Source organism: Amblyomma mixtum, chromosome 7 (genome assembly GCF_055824585.1).
Source record: "Amblyomma mixtum isolate Tamu chromosome 7, ASM5582458v1, whole genome shotgun sequence".
In the NCBI taxonomy this organism is placed as follows: domain Eukaryota; kingdom Metazoa; phylum Arthropoda; class Arachnida; order Ixodida; family Ixodidae; genus Amblyomma; species Amblyomma mixtum.
The window spans coordinates 19,972,013-19,996,426 of record NC_143018.1 but is presented as its reverse complement, the minus strand read 5'-3'; the positions used below and the strand labels follow the sequence as shown (position 1 = coordinate 19,996,426).

The 24,414-nt window shown below is 44.4% G+C and overlaps 1 protein-coding gene and 1 long non-coding RNA gene across 2 annotated transcripts in view; one reads left to right on the top strand and one right to left on the bottom strand.

Moving 5' to 3' along the window:
• LOC149335158 (uncharacterized) overlaps positions 1–14,669 on the top strand; it is a 114,033-nt gene extending 99,364 nt beyond the window's left edge. Inside the window, exon 3 of the long non-coding RNA XR_016284015.1 lies at positions 14,368–14,669. This is a non-coding gene — a long non-coding RNA (uncharacterized LOC149335158). The remainder of the gene's footprint in view (positions 1–14,367) is intronic.
• On the bottom strand, positions 832–24,055 carry TM9SF4 (transmembrane 9 superfamily protein member 4). Its single transcript, XM_089551820.1, has 17 exons — positions 24,015–24,055; positions 20,399–20,666; positions 17,983–18,160; positions 16,940–17,042; positions 16,061–16,113; positions 15,477–15,518; positions 14,394–14,635; positions 13,218–13,288; positions 12,655–12,787; positions 12,425–12,506; positions 10,745–10,820; positions 9,949–10,032; positions 8,741–8,916; positions 8,056–8,119; positions 7,506–7,625; positions 5,860–5,949; positions 832–3,791 (listed from the first exon to the last, which is right to left on the bottom strand). The coding sequence occupies exons 1-17, from the start codon at positions 24,039–24,041 to the stop codon at positions 3,642–3,644; spliced, it is 1,959 nt and encodes a 652-aa protein (XP_089407946.1). The 5' UTR covers positions 24,042–24,055; the 3' UTR covers positions 832–3,641.
• Between the last annotated feature and the right edge of the window lie 359 nt (positions 24,056–24,414).

The following is a 24,414-nucleotide window of genomic DNA, read 5'->3' as shown; positions in this document are numbered from 1 at the left end:
ATGAGTTGTGCTCAACTTGGTAGTTCATGAATGGCAATAAGGCAAATGCCATTAAATTTGTGTATAGCACTGTGTGAATGACATTAAAACTTCAGGCAGTAAGCAACTCATGGCATCACATTTGTCCGTGTGACACAGGTATAAGTACATACTCCATCTCACAAGTCGTTTGCAGCACTGTGAAAGGTACAGCTCTCTTGTCCAATCACAGCCAAGGAAGACAACAAATAGCCCCTCATACATTTGAGCAGTGTAGGAACTATTTTTTAAACAATTGTTCATTCAGTATGGTGTTTTGAAAGCATAGTGAGCATTTCATCCACTAAGTAAATTAGGAAAGTGTGTACAAACACGCACTGCTGAGGTGAAGTTGTGCGCCGCCATTTGTAAACATGGCGTATACCGAGTTGACAGTCTCCTACATGCAGCAGATGGACACTGGTGCTCTTTTCTTCCCAGAGGTGGAGCCACCAGTCAAAAGGTGAGGGGTACAGAGGAACACAATTTGCAGCACACGCCGTTCTGATTGGCTCAGTTGCTGCAGTCTTTACAGCATTGCAAACGACTTGTGCTATGGAGCATAAGTTCAGTTCCCAAGTGCTATGCCCTCCCTTTCCTACAAGAACAGAGTGTCTCTGAAGAATTGATGGCGCTGGTTATGACGCAGTACTCTTACAAACGCTGTAGTTTAGTGATGCAACAGAACTGCCTTAAGTAAAGTGTTACCGCCATCCTCTTAGGTCCAGCAGTGCCACATGCAATGCTTCCTACAACTAAATTGGCAGTGCTGTTGAACAACAGAGTTGCCATGTTGTCAAATAATGACAGCAGTTACAGAAATCAGAATACCTTCTTGGTACAAATGAGAGATTATGTACATCATAAATTACAAAGCACACAAGAAGTCAATGCACTGAGAAGCAATGAAGTTGCACAGAGACATATGGTGCCATAAAATAACATGCTGACTCATCCAAGGCAAAAAAGAATGGCAAGGTAATGAACAATTCAAAAGTGCCACAATTCAGTTCCAGAAGTTCCCTGAATGACCAAATGTCAAATGCAAGCATCTTGGCTTAAAACGGCTGCTCAGCACCCCTGAATAGGATATACTGTATCATTATAAACAAAGTTGCTTAGTCATCAACATTTTCAGCAGGTTGAGAATTCTAGACCCTGAATCATGCCACATTTAAATTTTTGCACAGCTCTATTTTGCCCATACATTCATTTTCGGGCCAGTACACTACTTTGGCTAAAGTTTAAAAGCACCACAAGACTGCACACATTTAAGCGCGAACATAACACAGTGCGCTGATCCTGCCCAGATGGCACACTCACAGCTATTTTTTACATACAGGCACTTCCAAGAAAAAAATAACATGAGCGGCAAGTTTATGACATAGCCAGCTGCAGCTCGTGGTAGAAACATGCCGCTCTCGACGCTAAGAGGCTCTGGCCCAAGTGAAAAAGTAAAGCCGTTAGCAGTGCACAGATGAGATGCATGAAGGAGTTTTGGTGCAAATGCTATTATGCCCGATACAGTGCTGCTTACCCAGACATACGACATGTAGGCCACACATATTTCCTGTCCATTCCTGAGGACAAGTTGCTGAACAACATGGAAGCAAATCTGTGTGCACTTGCGTTGATGAAAGACAACTGTGCAGAAGGAATTGAATGAAGACGGCGGAACACTCATGCGAAGCAATTCACTAAACGTGGCACTGCGCAGAATGTCAACACAAAAAATAGTGTTTGCGATTCAGCCTTGGAATGTACAAAACTGCAAAAAAAAAAATGAATTCAACAGATCTGAGCATGGCATTAGCAATCAGTTTGTCACCAAGAACATTGGATACAAATGGGAAAGCATGCCAGTGAACTGGCTTTCGTGAGAAGTGCTTTTGTGGAGCACAGCACTGTACAGTAAGTATTGCTCTTTTTCAGGTGAAATTTGTCGAGCCTTTTTGCAAGGTCTTACTGAGTGGCCGTGAGAAAAACTAACACTGTTAAAAGGTGTATAAGTGAGCTTGGCTTTATGCGCAGCTACATTTCCGTTGGAACTGCAGTGCCAAGTCATGTTCAATGCTTCCCGCTGTCGTCATTAAGTTCCTGCTGCAAAGTTGTGCCCATCAGTACTGGTGCCTACTACCGAAACAGTCACCTATTTGAAAAGCCCTTCAATCCCCACAAACTTGTGTAACTTTAGCAATGTTATAAATCTATGAAATTCAAAATGCAAATATAAATGGCTTTCTAAATGATGCCGTTTTCAGTACCTGTTTCATTTTCTTGTCATTGGCCTTATCATGTGAGTCGCACTGTGTGCCAAGTGCAAGGACTGAAGGTCACTAGCATCCTATACAATCATGGACACAAACTTCTGACCATTAAATTTAGCCCTAGTGAAGTTACAAGCCACTAACAATGATACACATGGTGTCTTGAAGTTCAGACGGGCTTTCAAGCACAGCACTGTATGACACATGGAGCCAACACTGCTGAAGGTGACCCAACAACAGTGAAACATCCAAACGAAACCGCTCTTAGGAGAGCTTGTGCAGTGTGCCATAATGCTCATGTCTGAATAAAAACACGGAACTGTGCTCAGTGGCATGCCCACAGAAAAGCCCCTCTCAGCAGGTCTCGTGGTGTCACAGGAACAGATCGTTGCCATCACTTGCACGCTACAAGATAGGGATCAGTTTCTTTCTAAAAGCTGCACGTCTACCAAGTCACTCCTGTCACTTTACATGCACTGCACCTAGCACTCTCAAAGGTGAGGGGCACAAAACATGCAGCCATTCCACAGTTACCACATTTACTCGCATAACAAACACACCCGGAAAATAAATCCACTCAATTTTTTTCTCTGTTTGCCAAAAATGAAAATTTAGCTAAGTTGTAACTATGTAACAAATGCCCCCTGCATTTTCACAGGCATTTCAGAGAAAAAAAAGTGCACCTATTGTGCAAGTGGATACAGTATTTCAGGCTGTCTCAAGGGTACTACAAAGAGCTCCAAGCTGAGCTCAATCCCACAAGACATCAGTGACTGGCACACGCACAAACTTTCTGCTCGCCTCAGATGTCTATTTGAAACGCGAGAACTGCTTTTATGACTGCTGTCCTGAATGAAAAAGATGCAAGAAAGGACTGTGTTTCCGGTACCACTAAGCAGTGCTATTTACTAGTTTAGGCGGAGATAGTTGTAGGGTAGTGGGGGTGAGAGGATGAAAAGGAACCTGCAACTTTACCCCTCTTTTTCTTCCCAGCCAACTACCTCATCACGACAACATTTACATGCAAAAAACAGAAAGACGAGGACTCGCACATTCACAGAGAAAGAAGACGAATAAAGGACTGCACACTCCCCTGACCAATAGGAAGCGTCCGTCACATGCAGCACCCCTCATCTCTGCGCTCCACGCGCTGAACCGTTTCCCGTCCTCGCTCATCTGTCCTGTGGTTGCACACACACACACGCACCCAGTGTCCTGTCATTCCATTTTCTTCTCCACTGTCCAGTACGTTGAGAGAGAGAGAGAGTTAATTGGTCGATTCGCGAGCTCTACGGGATGCTGCCCTTTGCCTGCTGGTTGTCACACAGCTACGCAGTTGCCAAGCCGTGTGCTGCTTCAGTCTATCTTGACGGCGGCATAGATCTTGCAGAGGAAAAAGTATGCGGCGTAGAAACCAATGGTTCCTGTCAGCAGCCAGAAGGTCAGGACCATGATGAAGGTGTAGCCAAAGTACAGCAACGTCGGGATAAATTCGGTGATCTCCAACTGCAAAAGAGAGCGGGAAGAGAGGCGTCCGTCAGGAGAAATCCAGGCTGGGCTGTCGTACGACTATTGTGAAGCGACAGCAAGTCAAGATTGAAAACATACTGTTTACTTAAAAACTGAGTTCCCTCAAAGGAAAGCAAAACTGCTGATGGTTATAGGTGATGGGCATGGTCAATGTTGATCAAAACATAATAGCTGCAGCTTATGGCCTGCCTTCTCTACAAGTGCATCATCACTCATCTGGCTCACGAAGTCATGGTGAATGAATGATCTGTTATGAATGACCAGGTTTGGTCCAGAAACATAATCATGATACTTAAGGCATGTGTGTACGGTCAGACTGGAGTAAAACCCAAACACGCATATGCCACAGTTTTCCACTTTGCAGCGAGATATTGCTATACAACCCAGTTTATGAATATATGTACTTCGGTAGACCCTTCACCGAGATAGTATATGAATCAAGCTAGTTGCGTACTGAAGCTGTTCACGTTTCATTTTGGCCTGACTGTACATGGAGTAAAAGAACTAAAGCAAAAAAGAACACTGCAGTGTTATAGAAATTAGCAGCATGAGTTTGTTTTGCGTCAGACAACACTGATGCTGCAAAAGAAGCGTGAGCTGCATTCAAAGAAAAGTTGAATGACAAAAAAGCGTGAGTACCAAAGAAAGTACGATACAACACAGTATATTTTTTTTTTCAACTTGATGAATTGTTCTGGCATACAACAGAAGATAAAAACTGTGCCTCAAAGGTATGCACAGCCTACAAACATGATGTTTTATTTTATTTGCATTTTAAGTGTTTACTCAAGCTTATTACATTCCTATATATAAAAAAAATTTTTAAGCGTGAAAACAGCTACACCTCATCATTTTCTTTACACTGCCTTCAACACTTCAGTCCCTCAAAACGGGAAATTCTGGACTGAACATGGACAGAGTAAAGAGATTAGTGAAACACTTGCGAATCTGGACTGAAAAATGAATTGGCATGACTTCTGCACATTGCTACAAAACAGTGACAAATGGAGGAGTGGAGAAAACTATGACAAAGTCAATAACCAGGAAGTTACGTTCATAAGGAGCACACAGCTCTGCTATGCCAAGTGACAGTGCTGCTCCACAACGAACTAGACGAATATAAGGAGCTCCTGTATACATTCTGAAAATATTCAAACGTGCTTAAAAGTTCGGAACATGAAATCACACTATGCACTTCAGCAAATATCTCACTCTTACCGTATTTATTCGAATCTAGGCCGATAGTTTTTTCAAAAAAACGAGATGTAGAACTCTTATGTCGGCTTAGATTCGAGGATTTCGTTTCGAGGTTTCGTATTCGTAAAATACGAATAAATGTAGCACGCAGGTGGCGCCCCCACAAAACGCCAACGAAAGACAGCACTGTAGCCGTTGCTATCCGTAGCCGTTGCTATCCGTAGCCGTTGATATCCATAGCCGTTGCTATCCGTAGCCGATACTGATCAAAGCACACATGAGCACTGGCTGCCATTTCGGCCTTGTTCTGTTCTCGTTCGGTGCCGTGAGCACATTCGCAGCAGTGAAGTTTTCGTGCGTGGTTTTTATCACCAATACCATGGCACCAAACAGGCGGTGCCATTATAGTGCCGCCTTCAAGCGGAAAGTTATACTCGCTGCAGAGCAGTCGTCAAATCTTCAAGCCGGGCGGGACTTCGGCGGCTGATCCCGGGCTGGCGTTGCATATGTCTTCTCGCCCAAACGCCAGCCCGGGATCAGCCTAAGCGGGTTCCTGGCAATAAATGTCGTTTGCGTGCTGTACCTCTTGTTCGCAGTTGTTTTTTCAGCCGGCCTACAATCGAGGTAAGTTTTTTTTTTTTCTGTGGCCTTCAACTTTCGGGTCTCGGCTTAGAATCGTGGCCTGCCTAGATTCGAGTAAATACGGTATTCACTTAAGGCGAATATTCTAGAACATTCATAACAGAGTCTGCAACTTAATTTTTTTCCCCCAAGAACCAGCTGTTTGAGGAATTTTCCACTCTTACTTGCTTATTTCTAATAAAAGGGTGCAGTGAATCAACGATACCTTAGTGACAAAGTAGAAGACAGCATAGGCAAACACGTAGACTGCAGATCCTCCAGACACCACCAGTGACCGCCACCACCAGTGGTAATTCTGAAAAAACAAGACAAGGCATGAGGTCACATTACTAAAGGCACCCCGCACAATGATAACAAAACAAAGGCCTGTAAACATTATTAGAAAATCAGAACGCTGACTATACACTTGCTTGCTTGCAGGAACGTCTCCTCAGTGTTCCTTTAATTTTTCTGGGTTATAGGGGCTTAACCCTTTCACTGCCAGGTTTTTTTACTCACAGCTGCACTCACCCTGCCGGGTTTTTTTTGCACGTTAGTTTCCTGGAAATTTTTTGCTAGTAACGCACTAAAATGCACTGCAGGGCATGTAGACATGTTTATTCAGGATAATCTTATAGCTATTAGTTGTACAGACTCAAATCTTCCAGCACCAATCGTGCCCGTCAGATTTCCTCTTCTTACGTGGATTTTTCGGTGGCAGGGGGACTTCATCGCTGTCATCACGCGACAAGGCACTTAGGTGGGCTCCTTCCTTGTTCTCATTATCATTGGACTCCGAATTCACAAGCAGTTTTGAATTTCTTCGTCCGTCAAAGCGCGGACGAGTGTGGCACATTGCCTCACATGGCTGCTGTGCGGAGACCAAAACGAAGCGACTCGGATGTGTAACCTTGCGCGCCATCTGTTGTGTAAAATTTACCCTACAAGATCTATGAATTTATGGGGTCTCTCCTCTCCATAGATGGCGCTACATGTCTGCATCGTTATTTTTTACACGAGTATTATCGGGAGCGGCAGGGGGCGAGTTAAAAGGCCAAAACGAGTTAACTCGGGAGAGGCAGGGGGTGTGCATATGTGGTAGCCCGAGTTATCTCGGGAGTGGCAGTGAAAGGGTTAACGTCCCAAAGCGACTAAGGCTATGAGGGACGCCGTAGTGGAGGGTTCCAGAAATTTCGACCACCTGGGGTTCTTTAACATGCACTGACACCACACAGTACACGGGCCGGTAGAATTTCGCCTCCATTGAAAATCGACTGCCGCGGCTGGGATCGAACCCAAGTCTTTCGGGTCCTGAGCCACCACAGCGGCCAAGTATATCACCAGGTGATGGAATGATCTTGAATTTTTATATTTAATGAGCCATTTTCGTCGCGCACAACACAGGGTACATTTTTAGGCGACTGCTTCCCGCATTCTCGTCGCCATTCCCCCTCCCTTCTTTTCCTCTTCCGCCTCATTCCTACCCCTCTTAATCTACAGTCTGCACCTCAGTGTGTATGCTTTTATTTTCCTACCTGTTCAAAATTGTCCTAATTGCTCATTTCAATTATGCAGTAATTATGCTTTTAATAGACCTATACCAGTTTTCTACACTTCGCCAACGTAGAAAGCCACAAAAGAAATGTTGCGTTTTCATAACCTTCACTTAACGTTTTCATTATCTGGGTTTTAAAAGGACACAAAATGCTTGATATGCTTTAGAGGAGATTAGAACTGTCTTTTACAGGAGAAACAGAACAAGTGTTCTGAAATTATCCCATGTGTGATGAATTCTTCGACAAAAATGATGAAAACCTGTGCCACTGACAACAGCAAACCATAATGTCAGTCAATGAGTGTGCTGAAACTCACCTCTCCACATAACTGAAAGTAGACCATCACGATGGAGATCTGAGAGCAGGAGATAATGAGGATGATGAACACCAGGAAGAGGAAACCAAAGAGGTAATAGAACTGGTTCTCCCACAGGGCCTGGAACAGAAAGGGAAAAACAAAACAAAAAATAGGAGTTGAGAAACAAACTCCAAGTAAGGAAAAACGTGCACAGGCGATGACGCGATCACCACCACTATCATCATCATCAGCCTGCCTACGCCCACTGCGGGGCAAAGGCCATATCTATCCAACTGACTTTGTCTTGTGCCAGTCGTGGCCACTTTATCCTCACAAACTTTTTAACCTCATCCATCCACCTAACTTTCTCCTACCCCCTTCATACCATATAGTGGGGGAGGGGGGGGGGGGAGGCCTTTTTGAGGGAAGGCTTTTTGCACACAGAGATACAGACAGACAGACAGGCATTGTGCAGATAGAGGACTATACTTCTAACATAGTAAAATGAGGGCAGGTCACATTAATCCATCAGCTCTAGCTAGCATGGTGCGTCCAAAGTTGAACTCACAGAGAAGATGAAAAAGAGCTCGATGAACATGGCTCCGAAAGGAAGGATCCCAGCCATCAGTGTGCTGTAAAAAAAAAAAGAATGAAAATTGCAATAAGAACAAATCTAGAGGAAAGAAATACAAAAATTGTGCGGACACTTTGGCAGCTAAAGTGTTGAGAGGCGAAACCCGAGGACACTATGCTGTGACGACTTCCGGTGGATGTGACGTCACAGCATTCCCGTGGCTATACCGATACCCAAATTATACATCTTTCGGGAATCTTAAGTGTTAATTACGCTCAATTACACATTTTTCCATCTAATTTGACACAAAGCCGACGTTTTCCCGACCATTCGGTGACAGTTTTCACTATGCCGTGACGACTTTCGGTGGATGCAACGTCACACCGTTCCCGTGGCTATATCGATGTCTGCGCTATTTCAACGCAATTTCAACATTTTTGCCTATAAGCAATGAACTAATTAATCTACAGTCATCAGACTTTGCTTCTAGGTTCATTTTTTCCTCCTCAATCTGAAGCAACCATTCATTTTATCATATCTTTTTTAGTTCCTGAGTCAACACGAGTTAAACGCTACTAAAGGTGTGACGCCCTCTGCTAACGGACGACAGTATGAGCCATTAAAGGCTTTCGGCTTAAAAGGAGGTAAGAGAGGGGGAAAGGAAGGTGTTCTCACTTACCAGAGGACCGGGTTCATGTACCAGACCTGGTCAGGCACCTGTCGCGGGATCTGGTTGGTGCGCACGGGGTGCTCGTAGGGCTTCTTGCGGTAGCCGAAGAAGTAGCCCAAAAACACCAGGGGTACCGAGATGCCAAACCAGAGGCACAGAAGCGCCACCATGGTGGCAAAGGGAACCTGCATGCCAACAGCACCACAAAGTTCAAAAAGAACGAGCCACCCATTTTGTCCACAGCCTGTTACAGACTCTGCTGGTCTAGTCGAGCAGAGTCAAGCACGGCTATGCAATTCTTCGAGTACTACTGCTGCTTTCTCTGAAGATTTCACACGGTTAGGCGACAACTTTGTTAAAAGTCGGAGCACTTTCGGTTGCACCAATCACGGGGGCTTCACTGCATACCAGTTCTTTTGGCGGACTATTAAGTGAACTGAAATGTGGACCACAGTCATCTTTTGTCATGAACCATCCCCCCCACATGACATAGAAAATGCCTTACGAAGGCCCTGTAATCAGTCTGTTCCACTGGAAACTTCTTCTCTCCAAAAAGACACCAGCTTGATCTGAACTCGTTTGGTTATTCGATGCTCACATGAAAGTAAGCACTTCTAGTGAATACTATAAAATAAAACAAAGCTCATGTAAACAAATGGATTCTAAACTATACGTCACAACTTTTTCTGGCATTGGAGAGCAAGCAAGGGAGCCGAAACACGCCATCTCTTCCTATGCAGCACAGCACAGTCCTCACTTGCAGTTATTAGTTTTCTCTTGAAACATGATACAACATCAATATTCATTAATTAAGGCATATGTCTAATAAAACTGGTAGCTTGCAATGATAAAAGACAAGGAAGAACTAGTTTTCTTGATTACAACAAATTTTCTAGGCACGTCTAGTTTCTAGAAGCTTCCATAGATGGTGCCGCTGCTCCAGAGATGGTGTGAACGTACCATGGAGAGGGAAACGTGCCAGACAGCCAGTGACGCCATCGTGTGGCCGAGCTATTTGGCGAAATGACGCAATTACGGATACTCTGCCCGTGTAGCCTTAAAAAAAAACGAAAAAACTTGTCGCTAAGTGCAGACCCCTCCAAATGGTAGCATTAGAGAACATTAGACAGCAACCGCAAGACCTGTCATCAGGCAGAACAAGTCCGAAAACAGAGAGAGCTTTATGCAAACCCAACCTAACTAAGAAGCCAACTCACCGCTCCTGATGAGTGCTTTCCCCAAATGAAGAAGTTGAGGAAAAAGCAGGTCCCAAAGACTATAGCCGGATACAGGAATGACGTCTGCAAGAAAGGAAAAGTTCAGGAGCTGTAAAATATAAAAGGTGCTATTTACCAACTGGGACACACCTAAGCATAGATTCAAAGGTCTTCAATAAGTTCATTTCACTTTTTATGAATCTGATTATAGTTACATCGTTACTAAATAATATTTACCGCTGATAAAAGGTAATCATGCTCCTGTTGCCTGCATAGATTTAACAATGTTGCATGCCTCTTGCTTAAACTTACTCACATGAGAGGACTTTGGTGCCATTACAAGCTGTGTATGCAGCTTTAATTCAAAAATTCTAATTTTTTTCCTTCGTTAGGAAACGAAATGCCAGATTAGCAAGCCTCAAATGGCATAAAGCCGAAATTATTGATGGTTTGGTTTGGTTTATGGGGTTTAACGTCCCAAAGCGACTCAGGCTATGAGAGACGCCGTAGTGGAGGGCTCCGGAAATTTCGACCACCTGGGGTTCTTTAACGTGCACTGACATCGCACAGTACACGGGCCTCTAGAATTTCTCCTCCAAAGAAATTCTAGCCGCCGCGGCCGGGATTGAACCCGCGTCTTTTGGGTCAGCAGCCGAGCACCATAACCACTGAGCCACCGCGGCGGCCCGAAATTATTGAAGTGTTTGCCATTCATCAGCTGCAGTCCAATCGAAAACAAAGTCTGCTGGAAGCAAAAGACGCTAGCGTGGGCAGGAGAAAACACGGTAGTGCATACCAGGAAGGCTGCTTTCCTCCACTGCACGCCACGAAGGGTCTTGTACAGACGAGCCGAGAAGTAGCCAGCAAACAGGCTAGAAGGTGAGGTAAACAGGCTATCAGTTACAGTCAAGTGATGAAAATCTTCACAATTGTCACTCTCTCATAGTACACACTGCCCATGATGGCACATGTCGAACTCATAGAAAGGAAAGTTAGTGTTCCTGCAATGTGATAGGACTTCCAGCATCAGCTGTCAAGGAGTCAGGGTCATGTGTAAGGGCCTTAAAGGTGCACTGAAGAGGAATCTGAACTCGTCTTTTTACCGCGGGAACTCAATCTGCACGTTCCGAGCATTCTTAGAAACTTCGATTTATGGCCCTGTGTAGCTGGTTTTCCTAATTAAATCGAATTAACGTCCAGCTCCCGCCTTTTTTTTTTTAATTCTTCCTTGTACGGTGGGCGGAGTCGACCAAAGCGTGGAGTGCCTTCCACCCAGTCCCGCGGCGGCTCACCGCTCTGCCATCGGCGGAGTAATACGTAGTAGTCCGTAGAAGCAAATAGTCCACGCGTATTTTTATTTCTGCGGGCTTATTTTGCGGCTATATTATCTGCGAATGAAACTATTTATTCATGGAAACCTAAAAAACAAAATAAAGCGAAAGCAAAGCCTCCACGGAGCTGGCTGCAAGGCACTCCACGCGTTGGTCGACTCCGCCCACCGTACGAGGGAGAATTAAAAAAAAACAGGCGGGAGACGGACGTTAATTCGATTTAATTAGGAAAATCAGCCACACAGGGCAATAATTCGAAGTTTCTAATGCTCAGAACGTGTAGATCGAGTTCCCGTGGCAAAAAGACGAGTTCAGATTTCTCTTCAGTGCACCTTTAACCTGTTCACTGAGTCTGCACCCATGCCTGACATGTGCCTTCCAATCTTCACTGCACAATATGTCGGTGCAGCTAAGTCACACCGTCAAGTGACTGATTAATTTTGATCATCCTTTTAAGTTAGCTCCAATGTGAACTAGAACAAAGAAGCACAAGAATCCCTGCCAGTCCCATGATGAACGAGCAAATCTGCTTCTCTGACAATGATTCATGCTAAATGTTTATGGTTTTATGGAGGTTTGACATCCCATTGCGACTCAGGGTATGAGAAACAATGTAGTGAAGGGTTCCAGAAATTTTGACCACCTGGGGCTCACAACTGTGAAAAAGCAACTTGGTGTTGAGCAGGCAAACCTTTCCTTACAGTGACAATTGATGCTAGATCTTTCACTTTGGAAGCTCACATGATGGAAGAATGGTAATTACTAATCCACAGTATAATACTGAACCGCATGGTACAATAGCTGCAGCAGGAGACTGCTGACACACCATGCACCAGTCCAACCTGACTGTACTGTCTACAGTTTCACCACAAGATTAATTTTCATGTTCTCAACGATAGCAGTGACCTTTCACAAGCTTTGATTATAAATGATTTTGAAAATGTGCAGCTGTATTATTCAAGCACTTTTTACTCACCAAAAGTACTGGAAATAATAACTCTCAAAATATTCGAACCAAACCGCTATTTGCTTTTCAAACAAACAAACAAACAAAAACATACTTTTTGCACGAGCCTGAACAACAGTGCTTTGGGGCCCTTTTCAGATGTGCATGTGTCTTGTCATCTCTCCATACTCTCACTCACCCCATAAAGACGTAGAGGAAGATGGCAGCAGTCATGAGAGCACCGCGGGAGGCAGGTGACAACATGCCCAGCATGGCAAAGACTAGGAGAGGGGGGAGGGGAGGGGGGAGAGAAGAGAGAAAGAGGAAATGTCATTTAATCCAAACCAGGTTAAAGCAAATCAAATACAGATACTAGTCGGAAGAAAAAAAGAAGTTTTTTTTTTCTTTTCCATTTTCTTGCATACTCACAGATTGTGATGAACATCATGAAGAAGATCTGGATGCCACTGCCAACCACGGCAACGAAGAGCTTCGGGTACTGCGGCGGCCGAAAGACGTCGCCGTGAACCAGCTTCCAACCCGTCTCCTCCATCGCATCTTCCTGAGCGCAGGGGACAAAAGCGGAGAGAGGTGGAGGAGCTAGGTGAGAAGAGGGTGTCCAGCCTCGGTTCAGATTCCTCAGGCCACTTCACCTTCTTCAGCACAAAATACTTCTATGTGCAGGTCAAACAGGCCTTAGCCAGGCTTTAAGAGAGGCCCCGCAGACACCTTTAGTTTTGTAGCCATTCTGCAGCACTGCACTGACACCCACCAAGTCTGCTCGACAACACAGATGTTACGGTCACACCTCTAGACTGATATGTTGAAGGCCACGACAATCAAGAAAATCAATCAGATTGGTGCCAATCAACCAAGAAATCATAATTTCGACCTGATGATGAAATTTTGTTTAACCACGAGATGGCGGCAAGACAGTGCATTGTAGCAAGTTGGTTGTAATCAACGGCATCAATGGAGACTCCAAGACTCACCGAGTCTTCGTCCTTATTGTAGCGGGCAATATCTCGCCGCAATGTCCGAACAATGATCATGGTCAGCATGCCTGCAACAAGGGAAAAAAAAATTAAAAAAAATAAAGCGTAACTGCTTCAAAGCTGGGAATACAGGTTAGCAGAAGCACTGTCGTCGAGATGCCAAGGGACTGCCCGGGCAACAAAGCCAAGATCCCCAATGTCCACAGAATCAAAGACACAAGATAGGACATGGCTCTTAAAATTATATGCACCTGCTTGAGGATTACACTTTTAACTAGTTGATCGCCCAGGCCACAGCACTTATGCAAAAATGCTCTAACACTGTGCCTTGCTAAGTGCGAAGAGAAAAGGACCGAGCCCATCTTAGCTTGGAGAAAAATCAAGGGTGGAGCATGTGTGCGAGAGACTGGTGTCTCCGAAGCAAATACCTTGCAGCACACGCTCAGTTTTCCCATGACTACAAACACGTTATGTAAGGGTAAACTCCAATAAGCACAGAAACCACATTAAAACTACATACACAGTGCTTGAATTTGGAGAGCGAATTTTGGGCAGGTCATATGAACACAATATGGTTGAAAGGAACTGATAGGTGCAGTTCAGTTCCACATTATCACTATAGTCAACTCAAATTTGAATAAAATAGGGGCTTGAAGATGAATGCCACCAAATAAAAATGCAGTAAAAAAAAAAAAAAAACGTGTTGCATGGCAGATTCGAACCCACGATGCCCAAGTTCTCTGTCGCCTTCTCTAAAGTCATGCCTTAGACCACGCGGCCAAAAACCAAGCATGAAGTAACATGCCTCTCTATTCTGAAATGCGGACTACCTCTGTACCTTTCACCGCCTTGCACCTGATGTATGCAATGGAGTGCAGCTTATAAATGCTCTGTCTTCAGTTAAACTAGCATCTTTGTCGTTCGAATGCAGCATTCTATCAACACAGGATAACTTCAGTTTGCCCTCCATATCCGTTTAAGCACTGTAAAACCAAGTTTCTTTTTCCTTACACAAACCATACATTTCCGGTTGTGCCGTTACACAATCCTTCACATACACGACATTTCTCGTTGCACCTTCCTTCACATACATGGAAGACAGGTTCTCTCCATCTTTTTCTTCTTTCCTCCCCCCTCCCTTTCCCAGGGCAATGCAATCTGGAGAGAACTGACCGGACAGGAAGAAGACGACGATGACCGAGTTGACGATGGAGAACCAGTGGATCTGCACGTCGGTCATGGCCAGGTAGGTGTCCCAGCGGGAGGCCCACCGGATGCTGCTCTGCTTCCACTCCACCTCGTAGCTGAAGTAGAGGTCCGTGATGCCCTGCTCATTCACCTCCTGCTTCCGCGCCTGGCTGGGGTCAAACTCACAGCCGCCGCCCTTCAGGAACTTCATCGAGTCTTTGTGCACACTGCGCCAAGGAGACGGAACACTCCGTCGGGTGACCGCCGCGTCAAAATGCACATGCTACACAATCAGTGTGCTTGCAAAATCCGTAACTTGCCAGTGATAGTATTAAAGGTGCACTGAAGAGGAATCTGAACTCGTCTTTTTGCCATGGGAACCCAACCTACACGTTCCTAGCATTCTTAGAAACTGCGACTTATTGCCCTGTGTGGCCGATTTCCCAAATTAAATCGAATTAACGCCCGGCTCCTGCCTTCATTTTTGAATTCTCCCTCGTACGGTGGGCGGAGTCGACCAACGCAGGGAGTGCCTTTCAGCCAGCTCCATGGAGGCTTTGCTTTCGCTTCATTTTGTTTTTTAGGTTTCCGCGAATAAATAGTTTCATTCGCAGATAATATAACCACAAAATAAGCCCGTAGAAATAAAAATACGCGCGGACTATTTGTTTCTACGGACTGTTACGTATTACTCTGCCGATGGCAGAGTGGCAAGCCGCCGCGGGACTGGGTGAAAGGCACTTCACGCGTTGGTCGACTCCGCCCATCGTACGAGGGAGAATTAAAAAAAAAAAGGCGGGAGCCGGGCGTTAATTCGATTTAATTGGGGAAATCGGCCACACAGGGCAGTAAATCGCAGTTTCTAAGAAAGCTCGGAACGTGTGGATCGAGTTCCCGCGGCAAAAAGACAAGTTCAGATTCCTCTTCAGTGCACCTTTAACAAACACGGTGATTCAGTAAGGCTGTTGGCTGATCTCGCATCGCGTAACAACACAAAGTGAGAATGGCTTTACATGTACTTAACGTCAAAAAGGGCAGCACAAGAAGACGACTGAATTTTATACCAACCTTTTTGTGGCCACTTCGAACCCGACGACTCTGAAGTGCTCACTGCGGCAGAAAATAACAAAAAGCAGTTAACAACCCGAAATAAGACTGGCAAGTCATTTCTTTGCCCCCATTCCTGTTTAGGAAAAAACCTGAAGTTCAAGAAAACTGACACTGCAGCTGCACTGACTTCAGGCTACAAGTTCTCACACATCTCTGCACTGTAATTCCTAATTTGCTTATCATAATTGGATAGATTCTTTCAGCAAGACCTCTTTGAAAGCAATAATGTGTCCAAAAGATTCTTTTCGCAGAAGCTTTTCTTTTAACAGAGTTTACTACATTACATCGGAAAACTTTGTACTGATTTCATACTTTTCCTAGTCCTATTTCCATGCTGTGATGAGGTAATTTGTCATCAGGAGATGCGAGCTTCCTAATCTAGACTATGTTCCTTGCAAAGAACACAGCCCTGCTTTGCATGTCTGAGCTCTGCGTGATCTTGTAGGAAAAAAATTTTGGTTTCCTTCAATTCCAAGTTACACAAGTGAGCACAGCTCAATGTTTAAAAAGCCAAGTCATATATGTTTCTCTGGGAGACTTACTTGTCTTCAGTGTGGTAATAGAGGATCAGCTTCAGGTGGTTGTTGATGTACGGCTGCAAACCCACATGGAAGGAAGATGAACAAGCAACAGTCAAAAGAGGAGGCAGTCCAGTCGTTATGGTAACTCACAAAATAGCCAAATGCAGTTAGACTGCTAATAACGCTGGAAAAAGAACACGCCATTCGATTCTACACATGGATGGATAGACAGACGGCAATGAGGATTGGCGGCCATCTTAAAAAGCGCACTTCACAAAGGTCCCACAAAGTTACCATCAATAAAAACTTTATGCCTGTAATAAAAAACATTCGCACCAACTTTATATCGAAAATGGCATTAACAAAATAGTAATAACGCATTTATTAGCATAATAAACACGGTGGATTATAAGACAATGTGTTTCTGTTTGGAAGCTGCATTGATTACATGTAATCAAATTTACACTATGATCAATAAGATTTTTCAGAATTTTAATGAGTAATGCAGGAGACACATTTAATTTACGAATGTTTTCATTATAGATACGAAAAAACGTGGTATCCAGAGCAGAAAGCTTGCTTTACACAATGGATGTCATGAGCTACTATATCTACAGAGTACTGGAACACTGTTAAAGCATTGAAAACTTGTTCTGATTCCATGGAAGTCCCAAAACCCCAAGGCTTCTTGCTCTCAGGCAGGCCAACATGCACTATGTGCTTGTATATTTGTAAATGATGAACAGTGAACAACTCCCTGTCATGGAACCAACTGTAACACATTCTTAGAATCCCTACAGAAGCTGCAACAACATTACTGGGCCTCTGTCCCCACAGCAGGTTCTTAAAACAATACTTTCTCCCAGGAAATAAAGAATAAAATGTGGCGCGACAGTATACCTTGTCATTTTCAACAAATCCGAGCCGGTATCCGTGCTCGTAGAGTGGCTGTGAGCTGTCGAGTGATTCCAAGCGGGTTGCACAAGGCATGTTGTCGGCAAGCCTGCAAAGTGAACAGGTGAAAATGAAACGCTTTGCAAACTTGGAAACTAATGTTATTGCATGTCTATGTGTTTTGTTAAACTTATTTGAATAATGACAGAGTTCTGTGTGCACATGTGAGCCTCAAGTGAAACTCCTCTTAATCTCCCTTACTTCAAACCCCTGTCGTTCTGAACTGGTTTCAGCACCAACTGTTGTGTCGACACTGTAGTCGTTAATTACAGTGTGAGTCACTTCCCAAATGAACTGTGTATTCAAACTTTTCAATGCAAGGCCACGATGTAATGCTGTAATTCACCGATTTTTCACAATCAGCACATATTATAATATTTATATTTTACTGCCTTCATTACCGCCCTGAAAAACCGTTTAAATTTTAGACGAGACAGAGGCCTGCACAGCTTAAGTTCCAAACTGCTTTAATTCTGCCCGTTTAGGCAACTTCTTATGTCTACGAATAACGACGAGGGCCTGAATAAATATCATACACCTTTAAAACCTAACGTCAAGAATGAGTATATAACAAAATACTCAGCAAGCACAATTTTCACAAATCTGCAGGCAAGTAGAACTCTTGTATGGGCTAGTTGGTACATGAGACTGACAAAAGAAGACGGAGCGTCAGACGAAGTCAAAAGAGACACAGAAAATGACAGGCGCCGGTCCTGTCGTTTTCTGTGCCTCTTTTGTCTTCGTTTGTTGCGCCGTCTTTTTTTGCAAGTCTGCAGGCAAGCTCCAAGTAATAGGAGCACGGGACATCTATAGCGTCTACACACCAGAGTTCACACAGCCGTCAACTGATGTGCCACTCCTGAAAGGGAGGCAGCCAGTTTCTAAGTACATGACTGTCCCTTCCCCTCCCCGCCCCCTAATCCCCCAATCCTCCCCCCCCCCCCCCAGTCTCCCCCAGTGTCCCAAGAGTGGTGTTGGGTGCCCCTCACAGGTGGACAAAGTACTGGTGGCGGATGCGCTGTGCGGCCGTCTGGGAGTCCTCCAGCTGCCAGGAGATGGGTGGCGGGTTGGTGTCCCGAATGTGGCACAGCAGCCGGCACTTCTGGTCCACCGCCATCTGAACCTCGTACGGGGTGTTCACAATGCGGTCCCCCCGGAGGACCTCGCCTGCACGCACCACACCAGAGATGGCTCCGCGGTTACCTTACCTTCGCCGCTAGAAACGCCAACGCATTCCTGCGTTCTTATCAAGTAGTGCTATGGAGCTTGCATGAAAAATTCTCACTACGGGCAGCGAATTTTATTTTTAGTTGTTTTTTTGGCAGCCCACCCTATTCTATGTCATTCCTGTTTATGCGGTGCAGGCAAATTACCAGATGTCATTCCTATTTTAGTGTGGGCAGGGCACTGTTATTTTTCAATCTTTTTTTCTGTTAGCTTTTTTCTCCTCTGCACTCTTTCCTCGCAGAAATACAGGCAACGAGAAGTAGAAACCAGTACAACTTGCTCAATGCATGCAGACATGCATTCATCACCTATACTGGTCATTCTTTTCAGCTTTTAAGGTTTTAGGGTTTCATGTTTATTAGATAAGAAATGTAAAGATATAGGTTGCAAGGGAAATTAGTACAGAAGGCGGTCCCAAAGTAAAAAACGGTCCGGGGGGGGGGGGAGTACAAAATGTGCACAAATTTTCTTTTCTCTTTTGTTGTTAGTGTTGAAATGCTCTAGGACAAATGACTTTTGGCTTTACCTAGATTTTTAGTAAGAAAGAAGCAATAAGCTTGACTGAATTAAAAAACATCCACGTTTTTAAGTGTCCCAGGCACACCAGGGCCATGAAGCATCCCACAGGGGGGTCATCAGCGCACTGGTGCTTCCACATTTCATCCTCGTCAAAATGCAGCCGTCACGGCTCAGTATCGAAGCTGACACTTGTTGCCCAGCAACAAAATGCCTGAGCTCTCTGACCACACAGCCAACTTTTCTAAGAGTAAACCACACAGAGAAAAAGCACACACAGAAAAGGCATGAAGACTTGTAAGAAACATGCATCCCAACACAGCGGCTTACATGTGGCTTACTCTTTCTTAGACCCGAGTCAGGTTTTGTACTGCACATAACACTGCCACAGAAGAAAATTCTATAGTGAACACAAGAAATGTACCCATAATAATCATTGGTGTACTTTTTTGCAATTATGTTAATACTTCCTCGTTTCTTGTTGTTCTTTACAGGTAACAGAAAAGGTATGGGCCTGGAACAACCAAAAAATAGGCCGGAAATAGTGGCACTCTTGTACATGTTTAAGGGAGAGGGTTTGTTCAGTGCCTTGCAACAGACTAGAGAGACAATGCCAAAACATGTTTTTTTGAGTTTCCTTTATCCATCTCCATTTGAAATCGTTTCAACAGTACTGATGGCATGTTATCAATGCGAATGCAGAGAGGGAAAACCACAAAAAGAACTGCCAGCTTTAAAGAATTACTGAGGATAAAAGTTGGCCTATATCAAAACATTGCTGTATTTCACAGAAAAAGTGCTATTTTCAGTGAAAATGAAATTTCATAACCAAGAAGAGGTCAGAAAACGAAATACAGGTATTACCACCACTTGCTGTTTTTACGAGTAAACTGTGCTATGTCAAGAGAGTTTCTTCATGGGTGGATTTCTGAAGCTAGGCTGTACCACCATTTGAGTCACAAAATCGCAATCCTGGAGCCCTTTTCAATTTTGATGTGATGAGTTTGAATCTACCAGTAGTGAAAAAATTTTTAAATCTAATACTTTCTCAGCAATGAATGCACCTTTCTGGTGCCAGACAAACATCAACATAGCCAGAAATAGCCACGGAACTGATCACTGATGATAATGATGATGAATGTTCATGGTGCAAGGGAAACTCTGCCAAAGTACACCATGACACAAGTGTCTTGACATGACACCATGACACTACTACAGAAGAGGTCATGGACCCATCTTCAAGAAGAACAGCACGAAAAAGACAAGGACTAAAGGAAGATACACACAGACAGGTGCTATGTGCATCTTCCTTTAGTCCTTGTCTTTTTCGTGCTGTTCTTCTTGAACATGGCATACCAACTCGCCCAAGCATCAGTCCTAACGAGTTTCATGGATCCATGTTCCAAGCATACCGCCCCAGTTAAGCCGAGCACCAGGCCAGGGGAAAGCTTGTTCTTACTGTATCATCAGTGGGTACCCGGTGGCACTGAGGATCGAACACCACACCTCCCATATGCGAGGGGGATGCTCAAAAGAACCAATTGTTGCTAAGAACAAAATTTGGATTGGGGTGCTCTCAGTGTCGGTTTAAAGGGAAACATTACAAAGCTTTTTCAGGGAAACATTATGAGACTGCACAGGTGGCAAGGTGCTCCTCCTTACCGAGGTTCTCCGACTTGTAGGCCAGCGTGCCATTCTTGGGCTTGCACAGGTTCAGCGAGTAGTAGGCGTACGGCAGCTGCGTTAGCGTGCTGGTCATCTTGACAGCCTTCACCTCGATGGGCTGGCCCCGGCTGAACTCCACGGGAGCCACGCCCGGTACGTAGAACGCGCTCGCACTGCCCACCAGCAACGCCGCAAGCAGCCACCGGGCGAGCAGCCTGGTTGACAGCCGGGCGCTGGCGCAGCAGCCTGCCCTATTCATGGCTGCCTGTGCGGCAACATACAGCAGACAATTAGAGAGACCTTCACAGCATGATCAGCTCTGCACTTCAGTGACAGGCAACCCCATCGTATACGTAAAACCCGCACACAGATTTGGGAGAAAGATTTGGCTACGGGTGCAAAAAATTTGGGCTTCACATTACGCAAAGGCTTCGTGCAATGTGTTCTGGAAAATCTCCCAAGATGGAGTAGACTTTCAAGCCGTTAATTAATTTGGACTTGCCCTGCCATCTCCTAACCGCCTTGCTCAGCTTAGTTGGTAGAGTAACTGCCCCAGACAGGCAGTAGTCCCGGATTGAATCCACAAACCAGGATGAATTTTTCTTCAACTATGAAGTTTCTGAGACAGCTGTATAGTTTTTGCAGTTTGTTTAGTTTTGCTTTGTTTCAAATATATCTGACACATCAACTTATCCAATTAATTTGTTAATTAAGCAGTTAGCGCCAGGCATTCAAGTTAAAGGCTTCAATATGTAATCCACTCTAGTACTCTTCCCTCACGGCAAAAGGGGATCGCTCAAAAATGTAGCTATATGCGTGAGAAGACTGCAGAGCAGGCCAGGGTCTAACCTTGAATTTCATTTCACTTAATAGTGTTTAAGAAAATCTGCATGTGCAAACCTGAGTTCCAGGCCCTAGTAGAGGTTTATACCAACAGCATGAAATGCGTGTAAAATAATATTAGCACAAAAAACCTACAGTGCTGTCTGAGTGGCTACAAACAGGACCGGATATGTTGAAAATGAAAAGAACGCCATTCACATCATGCACACATAAACACATCAACTCTGGCTTCCTGTTGGAAACCCATATTGCATGACACACGTCAGCAGCCATGTCAAGCACAGACTTGTTGCTTCAGAGATCGGACAATTTTCGCCGAACATTTATGCGAAACATTAAACAGGCTGCTCTTGGTGTGTTATTTGTACGAAGTACCTCGTTTCTCCTCACAGAGTGCTGCTGCCGTCAGCACATGTTTGCACAAAGACGAACAAACGAAAGACAAAAAACAAGTACATGAAGCAGTTGTTTCACTTTGGCATTTCTTCGTGCTCATTTCCAGTTCACCCTGCACTAATGTACTTTTCCGTCAGAATGGTGTCACCTAAACACATTTTCCTTTCAGTTTTGATGTTTACTTTACAAAAATTTTGACACGTAGAACAACTCTACAATGCCCATTTGACCTTCAAAGCTCCACAACACATATTTATTACTTTTTACATGAAACCACTCTAATGCTCTTTAGTAGGAGAAAGGCACATGGGCAATAATAAGTCAAATGCAATTTTATAAAGATTAAACTTCCATACAAGTTTGCCTTACAAGAAAGTGTAATAAGTGCAGACAGTGTAGGTTGCCTTACGTGAAAGTGTACAAAAGTTTGAAGAGCAGGCTTGACAACAAAGCAAAGCAAACATAATGATGAAAGTTTAGCCAGGCATTCTGATTTGAATTTCTACAAGCGTTTCTAAATGTCTTGCTTTTACAAATAGTAGACAAGTCATGCCAGCTAATGAACTGCAGACCTCAAGTGCAAGTAGGAAGGATTCACACTGAAATAGTTCGCAGACTGGTCGAAATAAGAGATACTTGCGGCACGGTACCATTGTACAAACAATTTGCTAGCAAAAATTTTACCAAAAGGCAACAACATGAAGTCATCATCCCTTTTAACTCCAACAAAAAGAAACGAATAAGGATGAAAATATACCAGCATTAATGAAGCAAGGCAGCTTCCAACCACGAGACTGGTGGCTCGCAAAAAGCAGTCTAACAGGGTGTTGTGAAAACACAGAAATGGCTGATGCCGTTTTGCGACTGCAGCTGCACAAAAGGCACAATCTAACACGGATGCCATGTCTTTGTTGCCAGCTGCAAATTCACTGCACAATGCCCTTCAGACAAAGCACAGGCCCCAAACACAGCTGCAACAATGAGAGCCAACTGAACATGTTTTCAGACCTTCCTTTTCTTCGGCCAAAGCTACTTGCAGCTAACCTATAACTTGATCAGACAAAAGGCTCCTTTAGTTTACACGAGCTAAAGGCAGGTTTCTTAGGCTGGCAATGGAAATGACGCCACTGTACACCACACTACGTGATGGTTTTATGGCACTCAAGACATCTTGTTGCATCAGTGGGGATGCCAATACATATCTAAGCAAACCTAGTTTGGTTGGCTGAGCAACACTACCTATCTGTAACATTATTCTATAAAATCCTATGCCACACTATTTCAACTTCGACCAACTGAGAACAATACAGGCAGAAAACAACACCTCTGGTTGTTACACGCAAATCAGTACTTCGCAACCTCATCAGAAGAGCGTCGAGAACCAACTACAGCTGCTTTATTTCGGTTTAAGTTTGCTTAAAATGCATGTACCGGTTTCTTAACCAACAAAAACGATGCTCGACACAGATGAATCGCCGTATGCAGGACAACGCCACAACGCTGAGATAATAGAGATAACCAGGGCACGACATCGGACACTTTATTAGGACAATCAGCATTTGCGCACGCGCTAATGTGACGCGCTGCAAGGAAAGTAAAAAAAAAAAAATGCAGCCGGACTGATCGCTCTCGCAGACGCGAAGAACTTGATCTTAATTGCAGCATAAATCGAGCGAGTCGAAAGGGAGTCGCATTTCTCGCTCGTCTGACGTAAGCCCATTACTCACGGATATTCGCCCGCCTGACGTAAATCCATTATTCCAGGGTATCCACGGCACTGAAATATCTTTTAAGGTCCTGACGAACGCTCCCTGATCAGTGCTTCGAAAGGGCAGCTCAATGCTGGTTTCGATTCGCAAACCAAAACTTGCGCTCGCGATCGTTCAGCTATTTCAGGCTAGCCTTAAAACGAACCAGATGTCGTCAGGTAGATGACAACGCTGCGGATGGTACAGAGGCTACTTAACAGCTGCTCGTCACCGACCGGTGATTTTCTTTAGTAGGTATTTTATGGTGCTACCGTGTTTCTCGCAGTTATGAACAAGCATGGAGGAATAGCAAAAGTGATCACTTTTAGGCCACCCGAGGGAACAAATGTTGCTCTGTGGACGAACTACACGTTAGCGACGCGATCTCAGAGGCATCGTGAGAGCTGTTCAAGCTTCGTCGCAACACCCAGTTGTTGGCGACTCGTATGGGGGGAGAACGAAGCTCATACAAACGTAATCAGAGCCGACCTCACACAGTACGCCTGCTTACCACAACTGTTTCAGATGAGCGCAGCTCAAACTGAGTCATGCTAGACGCGTTACCGTTGCCATACTATGCGTCACTTCGACATTAAAGCGACATTTTGGCCAAAATATATACTTACCGATCGGCACAGCGTAGACGTCGCCATGCTAGGAAAGAAGGATGAGCGGATGTTACGTCATCGGCGTAGGGAGCGCGCACAAAAGATTGGGAACAGCGCGTTTCGGGAAAAATATCAAATATTCACGCGTTAAAAGGAATCATTGGCTTTCATCTCGCGGTTTGTAAATTCTTATGGCTTTGGAAATGCAGTAATGTTGTTTTAAGGTGAGCAAACACGGACTACAAAAGCAGACAGCTTTTGCGTTTTTTTTCAATACAAAATCAGTTTTGGAACAAATAAAAAACTTTCTGGACATATATATAGAATATTTCCAGCTTGTGATTGCAGAAAAATAGGATTGCGATTACTTTTTGTATCCTCGTAAAGTAATGCTTCTGGTGGTGGTTTGGCGGCAGCG

Bases quoted from the DNA above. Each gene is read 5' to 3' on its own strand.
- TM9SF4 (XM_089551820.1), bottom strand. From the start codon at position 24,041: ATGGCGACGTCTACGCTGTGCCGATCG. The intron at 12,507-12,654 runs GTGAGTATGCAA...CCCCTCTCCTAG, and splicing joins CATGATGTTCATCACAATCT to TCTTTGCCATGCTGGGCATG. The intron at 10,033-10,744 runs GTATGCACTACC...CCTTTCTTGCAG, and splicing joins GGAGGAAAGCAGCCTTCCTG to ACGTCATTCCTGTATCCGGC.